This window comes from Gymnoscopelus braueri (genome assembly GCF_963280865.1).
Source record: "Gymnoscopelus braueri genome assembly, chromosome: 2".
Taxonomy (NCBI): Eukaryota; Metazoa; Chordata; class Actinopteri; order Myctophiformes; family Myctophidae; genus Gymnoscopelus; species Gymnoscopelus braueri.
The window spans coordinates 43,952,878-43,967,366 of record NC_137604.1 but is presented as its reverse complement, the minus strand read 5'-3'; the positions used below and the strand labels follow the sequence as shown (position 1 = coordinate 43,967,366).

At 41.2% G+C, this 14,489-nt stretch overlaps 1 protein-coding gene across 1 annotated transcript in view; it reads right to left on the bottom strand.

The window, feature by feature from the left end:
* Window positions 1–14,489, bottom strand: part of LOC308095642 (G2/mitotic-specific cyclin-B2-like) — a gene marked incomplete at its 3' end in the record, with an annotated part of 42,698 nt that overhangs the window by 27,940 nt on the left and 269 nt on the right. Inside the window, exons 2-8 of the mRNA XM_080442690.1 lie at window positions 12,814–12,930; window positions 12,290–12,631; window positions 11,373–11,573; window positions 10,970–11,128; window positions 10,622–10,867; window positions 9,988–10,128; window positions 9,735–9,845 (exon numbers count right to left, since the gene is read on the bottom strand). Of these exons, the coding sequence (XP_080298816.1) occupies window positions 9,735–9,845; window positions 9,988–10,128; window positions 10,622–10,867; window positions 10,970–11,128; window positions 11,373–11,573; window positions 12,290–12,631; window positions 12,814–12,930 (1,317 nt within the window). The remainder of the gene's footprint in view (window positions 1–9,734; window positions 9,846–9,987; window positions 10,129–10,621; window positions 10,868–10,969; window positions 11,129–11,372; window positions 11,574–12,289; window positions 12,632–12,813; window positions 12,931–14,489) is intronic.

Below are 14,489 nucleotides of genomic sequence, written 5' to 3'. Positions count from 1 at the left end.
GTCTTGGTAGGATCCACCTGGTATAAAGGGCAGGTTGGGATGAGTCAAGTTGAGTCTGTGTTTGGCTAGCAACATACAACAGTCAGGGGAGAGAGCTGCAGGGCCTTAGTTAGAAGGTATAGCCTGCTATAGCACTGCCTGAGTTGTTTTGTCTTTTTGTCTGCAGTTATCCAGTTTGTCCAAGTCTTCATTTTGATGTCTTTATTATTTTTTATTCGTATTCGGTTAACCTATGAATTTTGCCTAGCTGCACTGTAAATACTGCACAGGACTTTTGTTGTTTGGGAGAAATAAATATACCCAAACCTACATTCTGGACTTTGTCAACTTTTTGGAGCCTCGAGCCATCGGCCAACCTTCACACCACAATTCAGAAATGAACTCTGAGAGTGTAATGGACACATTGCACCTTCTAGCAGATTACATCATATTATTATTAATGCTTCCATCCATGTTTAGCATACATACTCCAAAAAATATATTGTATCATTCATGCAGCCATGAAGAGTGATGAAGGCAATGGATCTTTCCTTTGATTGTTTGCTATGACAAGCAGGGATCAGCCAGGCTCTTCACGATAAGAGGACTGCAGCTCAGAAAGTTGAGTGACATTCATCAGCTTGCTCTCAAAGAACTTCGTCTTGACGGCCTAGTGGAGAGGGAAAATTAGTATTAATCTATTTAGACATCGCTATCTCACTCCATTATATTATACTACATTATACTAACCCTACCCCTAGTAGAGAGGGAACATTTATATTAGTATTCGCTATTCATCTAAATGGTAAAAATGGTGCATTTATATAGCGCTTTTAACCAAAGTGCTTTACATTGATTGTGCCATTAACCCATTCACACACATACACCGATGGCGGAGGAAACCATGCAAGGCACCAACCTGCTCATCGGGAGCAATTAGGGGTTCAGCGTCTTGCTCAAGGACACTTCGACACTAACTCAAGGGGAGCGCCCCAGCCCGGGATCGAACTGGGAACCTTGCGGTTTTCCAGTTCACTCTACCCGGCCACTCTACCCCTGAGCCACTGCCGCCCCTATCTAAGCAAACATCCCTATCTTACTCTATACTATTCTACAATTTAGGCATTTAGCAGACGCTCTTTATCCAGACAACTTACGATCAAAGGCGACTCACGTCTCATTCATGTTTGACATTTGTCCATCCTTTCCTTACCTGTCTTTTGAACTTGACTGTCCGTGCCCTGTATCAAACAAACATTTTCCTTATGCTGGTCCCATAGTGGTGCCGTCCTCGCTCCTCCACCACCGAGGCAGTTTTATTGTACTGCTGGTTTCTGCTTTCTGCAGCCCCATACTGGTCAGTGCCAACTGGCCACAACCAGGAGAACTGAACAACAAGCAAACTAGTTATTTTACAATTAGTTTACTCACCGCATCCAAGTAACTGAGGAGCGATCAAAGGAACCATAACTGATTTAAATGAGCCTTTTGCAGTTTCACTGTACAAGCCGTTTGTACTTAGACATGCATGGCTTAATCTTTGAGACAAGCATATGCTACTCAGAGACCTGACGTTTGGGCAGGTAACCCCTTCAAAATTAAAGTTTAGGAAACCCCACTGCGGGTTTGAACACTCTCAGTACAACAGGCCAAGGCCCTGGATGGCGTCTACACATGTCACAAGAATGCTACAGATGAGTCCTGATGTACCATGGGTGGACCACATCAGAAATGTGGACCTCTACAGAGGCCACGGACAAGGTCAGGGAGAGAAGGATGACGCTGGCTGGGCACTGTGCCGGGCACCTGAAACTGATGGCCAACAAACTGACACAAGGCACCGCTAGGAGGGGAGAGAGGCGCACCACCCATGTAGACGCACGCTCCTGATGGGGGATTGGAAGTTGTGGAGAGCACCAAGTACGTTTTTCTCAGTCTGCACTGTAGCATTGCATATCATCGCCGTCGGGTAGAAACCTTCCATTTCCATATTTCAACTTTTTATGTTTTTACGTCAGGGGTCTGCAACCTTTATGACATGAAGTGCCATAAAGTAGATAGTCATATCAACATTAAGTTTAATTATGAAACCACATAAATATTACAGACTGATTTTGATTGTCCAAAGGATGTAATGATCATTAGACTCAGAGCAATAACCCCACCTATCTCTCTGACTCCCTCCCCAGTCAGTTAGGAGTTTAAATGAATGTAGAATTATGTGCAGGATGTCATTTGCGTTCTTTGGGAATCATTAATTTTAAAAGAAAAAACCTCTCACATCCCAGTGTGCCAGTGATCACCCTCCCCTGTGCCAATGCAGATGTAATATAAATAAGATAGAATAAAGGTGGCAATAGTCCAGGTACAAAAAGACATGGTAAAATTTGTTTAACAGCAGTGAGCATGCAGAATATTGGGGGGGGGGGGGGGTACTTATCTATACACACACACTCATACAGTATATTGCTGCTGTCGGGCAGAAACCTTATATCTCCATGTTTCATCTTTTAGTTTTTTCGTAAATGAATGCCCTATACTTCATCATACAAGAGTGTCACACAAAGGTAGTGAAAATAGCAGATCAAACTTGTAGATCAGCTATTTTCACTATTTTAAAATGTTGTAATATAATAATAAAAAAGGAACGGTTTTGGACATACAAGGTGTCCACCCGACAGCAACGATATCTAGAAAATGCAATAAAAGGTATACACAACATATATACGTTTATTTTTCATAGAAGTCTAGAAAGAAAAAACACTATGGGTCTCTAGTATCACAGCTAAGTTAGAACCCATTTGTATAGCTCTCTCATCCTTGCTCTCTCTCACTTACACAGTGTGGGAAGCTGTTGCATTGAAAAGAGAGGCACACCCAAAGCCTGAAGAAATTCAGAGAGAAGGCCCAAACCTGGGCAAAGAAGATGAAAGATGGCAGCAACCAGTCAAACGTGGTGGATCTCAGTGTGATACAGGTACGGTAATAAACATTTTGTCTTTCTATTTTTGCCAGCCATTGCTAGTTCCAGTTAGCACAACAATCGGCTTCCCGACCATTTTCAAATATCTACCAGGTTAGATATTCGGCTATGTCCCCGACTGGACATGAGACAGTATCATACAGTATGAAAGGGTCTTAAGGGCCTTTTCACATATAGACCCAGCAGTCTTTACTTTTCTAATCCATTACACTTATAAATAATATTGCACAGCGCAGTGGGGGGTGAAACACCAGTTTTGTTGTAGACTACGAATGTTTTTGTCTTGTTTAGGGACTTGGGTTCATTGACTATGATGTTGTTTTTGTTTAGTAGCCGGAGCTTGCTCTGGACCAGAGCTAAATGATAGCCTGCTTCGCCAGAGTTAGTTTGTCTGTTTGTTATTATTTGGCCATGTTCACCCTGACGTTAAATGTCGCTGATGTTGTGAAGACCAGTGTGGGTTCGAAACGTCCACCTCAACTAAATGAATAGCTGGGAGCTCTAATAAGATCTTCAGACTTCCTTTCTCTTCAGTGCTATCAGATGGACCCATAGCAAAGGGCATCCAATCATTACAAGACACGTTCAAACTGATGTTATAAATGAGAAATGGAACAATGTAGCACCTGCACAGCCTATGTCTTGTCTTAATGTTACTGAGACTGTTTGGATGGGCTGCAAAGATTAAAACAGATCTTTTGGTAGCTCACAATGAGCTACCAAACAATGAGCGAAAGCATGTTGAAACAGTAGTTTTTAGCTGATTCTTAAAAATAACCACAGAAGCTGCAGCTCTCAGGCCACGAGGAAGGGCATTCCACGGTCTAGGCGCTACAGACTGAAAAGCTCTTTCACCTTTGGTGATTAACCAGGTACGAGGAATGACCAATAGACCCTGGTCTGCTGACCTCAGGGACCTGCTGGGCACATATGGTTCAAGCAAGTCAGTTAAATATTCAGGTGCCTGGCCATGCAGAGCTCTAAAAGTGAGCACCAGGACCTTGAACTGAACTCTATGAACTGAACAGCCTTATGTCTGGTAGAAAAATATAGTAATGAATAGTTGTTTAATGATTTGCCAAAATATGTCTTAACTGTTAAACTTTTTGCCATCTGAACTTTATTAAAAACTGGGACATACTGTACGTGATTGACTCTAAATCTGAGTAGTAGGCCTCACTGTGAACATTTTTGCTATTGATAAATTGGTCTTGAACCTCATTGAAAGTGGTATTAAAACCGACTTGCAGAGATCCTGCACTAAAGGTTACATTTGTGCACTCGGATATCAAATGAACAGGGTAGATGTATCTGGACAGGACTAATGTTTGTTTATTTACGTATGACCGTGTTGTTGGCCGATATTGGAAGTGACGCAAACAGAGCATGTTTATCTGCTTTTTTCAGTGAGCGACACCAGCTTAAGACAGAATATCAGGCTTGATATTAAACTGAAATAGCCGTTCATTAGCCTTTGTAACCCTGCCATGAAAATGTTTCTAAGTTTGCTTATATGCTTTTCATTGTTTAAGATGGTGAAAATGAAGGCCCCTCTTGTTGTGGGGGGAGCCAAAAAAAGGCAATAGTGGCAATTGGTGCGCAGACATGATCTGCCCCTTCCAACTCCCCAAAGAGGCAGAAGTGGTCCTAGAAAGGATCCTGTGCCTCTTGGAAGGCTTCTTGCAAGGTAGGTTAGAGCACAATATCTATATTCATGACATTGATCCTGTATTCTGTCCAGATTCAAATGTCAAATATTTAAATAATGGTTAACAATATTCTGTTTAATTTCCAGGTCGATTTCCAGGTGAATTCGTCCACCCCCCACACAGACCTGGACCTCTTTAAAGATGAGGGTTATGTTTCTATGGAAAGACCCAACCGCAGAGAACCCATCCAGCCAGGGAGGATCCTCCCCCCCAAAGTCTGTGCCCATCTCCTTTCAATGAACTGCAATCTGAAGATACTGTATATAGCACAAGAACTGATGTCAGTCATCACATTTGGGCATATCGACACACACAAAGTATTTATTTTGAGTCGACAAGTGCTGCTTTGGAGGCGGTTTGTTCAAAACCAGATCACTGGTATGACTCTGAACCTTACTTTCCTTAACCATGTTTGGCTTAAGTGAGTTTGAGGCCATTGATGTGCTATTAAAGATCAATTACACTTTGGTAGTGTGTGGGTTGTGTATTTTACGTCTTATGTGGAACACAGATGAAAACTAAACAAGCTAAGACATGGTGGAGGAAATAAAAAATTTGAGAGTGCCAGTAAATAATGGAGAGATGTGGTCTATTTAACCCCATAAAACAACATCTTAAACCGAATATTTAAGAACATAACTTCTAATGGCAGCTCAGGCGTTCAGTTTGGCATTTGTGTTATTTTATATATTTGACACATTTGGCACCTAAATACAAACACATGCACACATTTAGCAAATTGCCTGAGACGGAGGGAAAGAGACACTAGACAGATACACAGGAAGGAACACACTTTTCTACAATTCAGTCATAAGTCTACAATCATCACAAGTCACAACTAAGAGATGTCCTTCAGGTTCCAGTGGAGTGGAGATTGAAGCTTTTTGCAGAACAACATGGGCAAAGATTCCATGTCCTGGACCTGGAACAGGGCTCAAGAGTCAAGTTGTCCTACACCTACAATCTACATGTTGTAATCACATACATTAGGTAGCAAGGTTATTAAGAGTTGATAGATTTATCAGTGACAATAATGTTTTGTCTGCAAGTGTTGCTTTGGAGGCTCTTTGTTCAAAACCAGATCGCCGATATGACTCTGAACCATGTTTGGCTTAAGTGAGTTTGTCTGATGGTGTGAACTTTTACAAACAATAACTTAACATGTCAAAGAGGAGATCCGAGCACTCAAAAAAGTGGAAAGGATATGGAGTTAAAATGCCAACATGTTTCGACCAGTTACGGTCTTCAACAGGGCGAGAACTGAAGACCATAAATGGTCTCCTCAACTTTTTTGAGTGCTCGTGGATCTCCTCTTATTTTTAAGCCTGCATTCCTCCTGATCCTAGAAGCACCTTCAGCATGCTTTTTTAGACATTTTATCTCCTTTGTGCACACGGTTGGATTCTGTGTTTTTTCTCAACTTAACATGTCACTTAATGAATCTAAATAATATTGAGGCAATTTATGTACTCTGTATCTATTTGCAGTGGAAGTTGTACCAGGGCGCCATTGCAGCAGTAACATTTAGTGACCCCTTTATGATGGAATTTACCAGTGATACATTTTACCACAGAACAGTTAGTTGTGTTTAGTACCCTAACCCCATGTCATCACCAGCTGCTAAATGTTTCCCTCATACTTACAGCATACAGCATACAGATTCTAGACCCACGCAAGATGAAGAATAGAATCTTTTGAATAGAGGAGTCATCATTGTACAGATAAAAATTTGCAGTGAAAAGCAAGTGTCAAAAATTATGATTTCTGTTCAGGATTTGTTGAAGGAATGTTCAGGAGATATGAAAAAATATAGAGGCATGATCTACTGATGATGATGTCACCTCTGATTATTCAAAAGAAAACACTCTTTCTGATCATTAAGTGAGATTTGAAGACCAGGAATTGGATAAAAATATTAAGCTTTTAACTAACATCAACATGTACAGTAGTAGCACTGATTTCTGCACTGTTTGTTACGATAATAGTGCAGCAATAGTTCTTGTAACACCAAGGAGGTGTATTTTGGACACCAGGTGGCAGTGTACTACCACTACACATGGGGTTGCCCACATAAGAAAATGTTTACATTTAGGAATGGGTTTGGTGTTGCAAAGATAAAGGAACTGTATTGATTCCAAGACACTGAATGCAGTCATTAAGACAGTGAACACCTAAATTCCCCTGAGGAGCAGTCTGGTGTCTTGCCTTCAAACTTTGCACTAAAACCAATGGGGTTTCTTGCAGATTATGGCAGATATTCTATACCACTGATTCTTAAACCTTTTTCCATTTCGAGGACCTCCAGTTTGATACGCATTAGGCCACAGACCCCCATTGATACAATTTGTTATCTCTGGGACCCCAGTCTATACTTTCCATTTATGCATTTGGTAAGGGTTCATTTATTGGACCCCTGATGGGCTCAGAACCCAACGTTGAGAACCAGTGTAGCCTACTACTATACAGCACGGTGGTATAGACAGTATAACACACATATGGTTCCCCACTGTGTCTATTCCACAGCTTTTCACACTTTTTGTGCACAACACCAACAGACAAGTCAAAATCTCAAGGCACACCTGTATTCATAGCGAAAATAGCCGATCTACAAGCTCAGTATGGCACAATACGAGCTTGTTTTTTGTCTGGGAAAAAATATATAGCTTATAAAGAAATGCCTTAATAAGGACGCCAGGTTGAAAGTGGTTAAAATATTCTTAGTGGGTATATAATTTGCCTCTGTATTGGGAAATGAGTGTGCACAAAATACTTATGTATATTAAAAAATTGTATAGTTGTATTTGTATTAATGCGTGTCTGTCAAACAATCCCAAGGCACACCAATAGGAACCACTTGTCTATTCAATTATTTCTTAGACAAATGAAAAAGTACATAGTAAACCGGGTGGAGGTTTCATGGGCGTGAGAATTACACCTAGTGCCATGACTTTCTTTTAATTCAACATAAACATTACCATACTACTGGAAGGAGAATAGAACTCCAATTCAAGAGTCAACAATTCTCATGGTTCAAACTGATCATTTTATTATATTAATGATATTTACATAATTCATAGATATTTACATGGATATATACAAACATTCTCACACACACACACACACACACACACACACACACACACACACACACACACACACACACACACACACACACACACACACACACCCCTTAATCCCTGGCTCCTAAACATACTGTACATACACAACAGTCAACAGCATTACTGAATCCCTTGCAAGGAAAGCCCGTAGACATGACTGGCATATCCTGCACAACACCACCACAACAGTGTTGCCTCTGGATAGGCTCAAGTCCCGCCACCCGTACAGCAAGGCGGTACAAGAGCTGCTCAGGTCCATCCCTGAGGACCTGTCTACAGAGGCATGGCTGGCGGCAGCCTGGAAGCAGGAGTGGGAGTTGGCCGGGCCCACATGCATCCACCGTTACATCCAGGACCCGGGAGGCGGCATTAAAGGAGAGGAACTGCCACGCCGGCAATGGACCCTGCTGAACCGCCTGTGAACCGGGGTCGGATGCTTCAAAACATCCATGAGGAAGTCGGGCCTGGCGGACGGAGCAGCATGCGAGTGTGGGGAGCCGGAGCAGACCGCTGAGCACATAATCACAGTCTGTCCCCTGTATAAACCACCCTCGGAGGCCGGCCTCTTCGATGTGGGACCTGAGACGAGGGCGTGGCTGTACACTACTGAACTGGAAATCTGATGATGACACACGAAAGAAGAAGAAGAAGCATTACTGAATAGTACGTTAGTGTCAAAGACTGTTAGCTGAATTCTAGAATGAAAAAAAAAGGAAAGAAGAAAGCAATAATAATAACTAATATGCATATATACATATACACACACACATGTAAATACCTATATACGCACAGACAAAAAAATTATAATAATAAAACTGTTAGAGATTATTGATTTATATACATGCCTTTTGTTATTGTTCATTTATGAACACAGGCAACTCAGAGTGATAGAAGTCCACTGACTAGTCGTTGACTAAGTTAAAGGGATACTTCACTCTCGGGCCGGGGACACATTTAAAAAAAATATTAAAAATAAATGAAAAAAGTTATGGAAAATTCATGGCCCCCTCACACATTAGTAGGACACTGCGTGTCGTGAGGGGGCCATGAATTTTCCATAACTTTTTTCATTTATTTTTAATATTTTTTTTAAATGTGTCCCCGGCCCGAGAGTGAAGTATCCCTTTAAGCCAAGCAGAACGCTCTCTGTGTCAACAAACTATAATAGGACACTGACACAATAGATAGAATACCTGGAGCTAAATAGACTCATTACAACATAATGCCATAAGACCCACGGCAGCAATGACACAATCATGCAGAAGAAACTGACCACAGCAGGGGAGCAGCCAAGCTCTTCACTATGGAGGACTGCAGCTCGGAGAGTTCAGTGACATTCAGCAGCTTGCAGTCAGAAAACTTTGTCTCGACAGCCTAGTGGAGAGGGAAAACTAGCATTAGTATTAATCTATTTAAACATCCCCATCTCACTCCATTATATTATACTACATTATACTAACCCTAACCCTAGTGGAGAGGGAACATTTATATTAGTACTTCACTATTCATCTATGCAAACATCCCTATTATTCCTTTATTATAGTATACTCCATTATACTATACTACAATTTACAATTAAGGCATTCAGAAGACGCTCTTTATCCAGAGCAACTTACAGTAAGCATTAGCAATTAAGCCAGGTAAACACACTGTACATCACATGCAGAGAGACAGTGTAGTGTCTTAGTAATCTAGGATCATAGGAAAACTAAGAACCTAGCATCAGTCTAAATAATATAGTATCAAAACGTAAATAATCTGTACATTGAAACTATAGGATGCCAGATAAACACATGAACCTAGCATCTGTCTAAATAACATGCTAACCTATATTTATCCTAACGCCAACCCTAGTGGAGAGGGAATCTTAGCATTAGTATTCATCTATTCAAACATCCACATCTTACTCCATCAACTTCCAAATGCCTTTGTTTGCCAACTCACCTGGAACGTTGTTTTCCCCTCATTGACAGCAACGACATTCTTTGCCATGTGCTGCATTATGGGCTTCAGGTGAGCCTCGTCATACCTGGTATAATGCTGCTCTGTAGGAGTCTGCAACACATGAAAAACAATCGTTAGGATCATGTGGTGCAATACTGCTCTGTAGGGGAAAAAAACTAGAATCAAAGACAAAATGTCAAGCTAGTCATCTGTACTAATAAGCCAACATATACATTGATTCTATTGAACTCACCCATGGCAGGCCACCCTGCAGCAGCTGAGCGAGGCACAGTGAAGCAGCAGCAATCTCAGAGGGCCGGTAGTGAACCATGTCGTAGTCAAGGAGTGTCAACTCCATGAGATACATGGCCAGCATGTGTCTCTCCACAGTACACTAGAACAAACAAACAACACTATTAAAAAGCATGCTTGCATAATAAATTGAAAATACCCTTCTACATGCTTTATTTTAACCACCATTTGACCAGTCACCACCTATGTTCATTTAGACTATGTTCACACCGTCAGGCCAAATCTGATAATTGTCCTAACCAGATTGGAAATCAGAGTTGTTTTATCAAGTCTGAACAGCATAAAACCTCATGGAAATCTAATTTTCTAAATGTGTGTTTCAGTCTGAACACTGAAACTGTGAACGATCATGGCGCTTGTGGGAAATAGACGATCCACAAGCTTACATGTCAAATTGTGACATGTAGATCTGCTATTTTCAACACAAATCCAAACTAACCACTTGCAAATAACAGTGTTGACAGTCAGTCCTAAAGATCAGATTTTGCCTGCAGTCTGGACAAAGTCTTGGTGCAGAGGGTCAAGTCTGATCACTACACCTTGTATGTTAGTGAACCATGTGAACAGTGACTCACGCTTGCAGCCTTGGATGCTCTCCTGAGGAAGTGCAGGGGCAGCGGGAACCCCAGCTCATAGTTGAGGTACCTCAGCATTACACGCTCCATCTGTTTAATCTGAGTGGTTGTGAAGGCGTTGTCTGTGATGTCGGCAAAGTCCTGGATCCCTGGGGCACCTATTTGTCTCATCTCCTCGTACTTTGAGGCCACCAGCAAGGCAGTGACACCAACAAGCTGGAGCTTCTTTGGTGAAACTGACCGAACCTGTAATACATCACAACAGCTCATTAAAAAAAGAAAAGGAAAAGAAAATAAAGAAAGACAAGAGCAGATCAAATGGCAAACTAATTTGTAAGTTGCCCTTACTTGCAGAAAACGATCCAAGATGGCAACTGTGAGATAGAGTGTCTCCTGCCGCAGCTGGAAACTTAAATGAACCTGGATCAGCCAGTCGATTAGCTTAGCTCGCATGTCTGCCGTTATGTCGTAGCCCTTCAAGAACCCGGGTCGCACAGCCTGCTTTACCTGTACAAACAAAAGACTTCATTACATTGCTGCAAGACGCCAGGTCACATCTAAGCCTGTCACAATTATTACATAATGTTTACATGGCCTAAAAGCCAAATAGAAATTACATTTTTATGTTCCAATGTTCAATTGAAAAACACAATTAAATCGTTAATCGCAATTATTTGTATGACAATGAATCGTCAAGTAAAAAGTGAGTCACATCATGTAGTAAAGAAAACATGCCTCTGGCATCACATACCTCTAGATCCATTAGATGTGCATATATGTCTTTGACATATTCAGAACATAGGTGGGACAACTGTGAGTCTCCTGCATCAATGTCCTCTACTGTGAGAAGCGGGTCAGGGAAGGCCTCCTTCATGGAAACATCTGCAGCTTGTTCTGGACCAGTGGAGGGAGACACTTGAGGAGGTGCCTGAACTCTGGCAACTCCAGTCCTCTGAGAAGGAGAAAAGAATAAAAAATAAATTCAAAACACATTCTTCTTTGAAGTTAAACTGTAGGTAATGTGTTTCTTGTACATAGTTTAAATCACTGGTTCTGAACATCGGGTCCAGAGACCACCAGGGGTCCAAATGGACCCTTACAGGTCTGTAACTCTGAGTGTATATCGTCACTGTCGGGTAGAAACCTTGTATGTCCATAACTGTTACTTTTGAGGAAATGGAAAAAAGAAACAATTCCAATGGCTCCAATGTAGTTATTATTTAGTCACAAGCTCTTGTTAATACCTGTCATTTGGTTCAATATTTATAAAACCCCACACACACTTAACCCATTTAGACTTGGAAAGCCTATACATTGTTATACCTTTCAATCTGGGAAAGCATCTGTCATTTTAGATGTTTCCATGTACTGTATAGCAACTGACAAAATGATTTTAGTTTTCTTTTCTTTTTTTTAATAAAGAAGATTTTTTTTTCAGAAGGTTAGCATTTAGAGGCCGTTTATAAAAGAAATCTGCCTCAGGGCTAAATAGGTTTGGCCATCTTCAAAAACGCGTTGTGACTAGTCGAGTAACTACTTTTGCATGATACGACAACGTAGAGCATTCATTCATTTATATAAAAACATAAAGTTGAAATATGGAGATAGAATGTTTCCACCCGACAGCGATGATATGCAGTGCTACAGTGCAGACTAGCAAAAACTTACTCGGGATTCCAGTATGGACGCTCTCCACACCTTCCTGTCCCCCGTCAGGAGCTCTGCAGTGTTGTTAGCTCTGCTGTCACGCTGCAGTGTGTCTACATAGGTGGTGCGCCTCTCTCCCCTCCTAGCTGTGCCTTGTGTATGTTTGTTTGCCATCAGTTTCAGGTGCCTGCCACAGTGCCCAGCCACCGTTCTCTCCCTGACCTTGTCTGCGACTCTCGGGAGGCCTCTGCAGAGGTCCACATTTCTGATGTGGTCCACGTTCACCCATGGTACATCAGGGATCCTCTGTAGGATTCTTGTGTAGACACCATCCAGGGCCTTGTCCTGTTGTACTGTCTTGAACTGAGAGTTTACAAAGGGAACCTTACATTAGAGGTATACAAATTAAATGTAAACAACGTAATTGTTTAAATGAACAGTCAGTTTAAATTAACAAAAGGATTTCAGTGTAGGGATCTGAAAAAAAGTATCAAATTGGGGACTGTGAAATTGTAAAGGTTGAGAATAAGGGGTTTAAATATTACCTTGGTGTTAGAAGCCTTGTTGGCAAAGTTGGAAAGGTCTCCAAGAGCAGCTCTCTTTGGAGCATTGTTGGTCTTCCCCATGTATGCAGGGTTCTGCACGTTCATCCACTGTTGAAACTAACATTCAAAAACAGAAACAAAAACAGTTACAAAGAGCAACGTTAAAAATGCACTTGAGGTTTAAAAGATTCACCAAAAACCAATACTGGATCAAATACAACATAAATTAAGCCACATATTAACACCCAAAAGACTCAATCTCAATTCATGTCGCTTGCCGAGCAGAACAGACATTAAAAACAACGTGTTTAGTTAAAAAGCAACGTTCAAACTGCACTTTACGTTTAGAAGTAGTGCTGCACAATTAATCAAAAAAAGATCGTGATCTCGATTCAGACACCTATGCAATCTCAATTTTAAATTATGGCGATTAAAAAAAAAAAAAAAAAAAAAAACATTAAAAAAAAAAAAAAAATGTGCTTAATATTTTTATATTTACAAGAGAATCGTGTGAGAATCGTGATCTCAATTCTCATGGAGGAAAATCGTGATTCACATTTGAGCAAGAATCGTGCAGCACTATTTAGAAGGTTCAAAACACACTTCACCAACGTTCACAACATTCAAAATTCACTCAACAACCAACGTTTAAAAGCCGTTAAACCAGCAAACATCACCAAACAGCAACCAAAACAGATATTCAAGCTGACAAGTTAACGCGTCCGTTATAAGCTTGGAAGATCAGTTCGGCGAGCGACACCAACACCATAACGTCAACGTTTAGCCTAACGGGAGAATAACAAGCTTAACTCTAGTTTTTTTTCATAATTATTTTACTCACCATAACGCTGAACTCCACCGAAGATAAGATAAAACCGTTCAATTCTGAATTTAGTTAAAAAGCAACGATCGACGTAGCTCAATAAAGAACCTCTCACTCCGCTATACAGCTCCGAGATGAGGTTCTATGTGGTTACCTTCCAGAATCGGGTGAACGTCCGCCAAGGCTCCGCTGTTTACCCTTTTGTATATGTTGTATCCCAAAACTAATGGTAGATTCCAAGCCGCACGGATGTTTAAAGTTTGGAACGGAGCATAATATTTTAGGTCCGAAGCGAAACTACCCGTTTAAATCGCTTATTTAGTCAGCCTGTGGCCATGTTTCCCATTCAACCCGGAAAACCCCCCTACGTCCGCTGCCAGTACTGCTCCCGGTTTGGCTACAATGGGAAACATGGCCACAGGCTGACTAAATAAGCGATTTAAACGGGTAGTTTCGCTTCGGACCTAAAATATTATGCTCCGTTCCAAACTTTAAACATCCGTGCGGCTTGGAATCTACCATTAGTTTTGGGATACAACATATACAAAAGGGTAAACAGCGGAGCCTTGGCGGACGTTCACCCGATTCTGGAAGGTAACCACATAGAACCTCATCTCGGAGCTGTATAGCGGAGTGAGAGGTTCTTTATTGAGCTACGATCGACGAAGGTTCAAAACACACTTCACCAACGTTCAAAATATTCAAAATGCTCTCAACAACCAACGTTTTAAAGCCGTTGAACCAGCAAACATGAGCAAACAGCAACCAAAACAGCACGAACACAACCAAATAACGTCAAATAAGCCACAAACACCACAACGCAAAAGACTGAAACTCAATGAACATCGCTTGT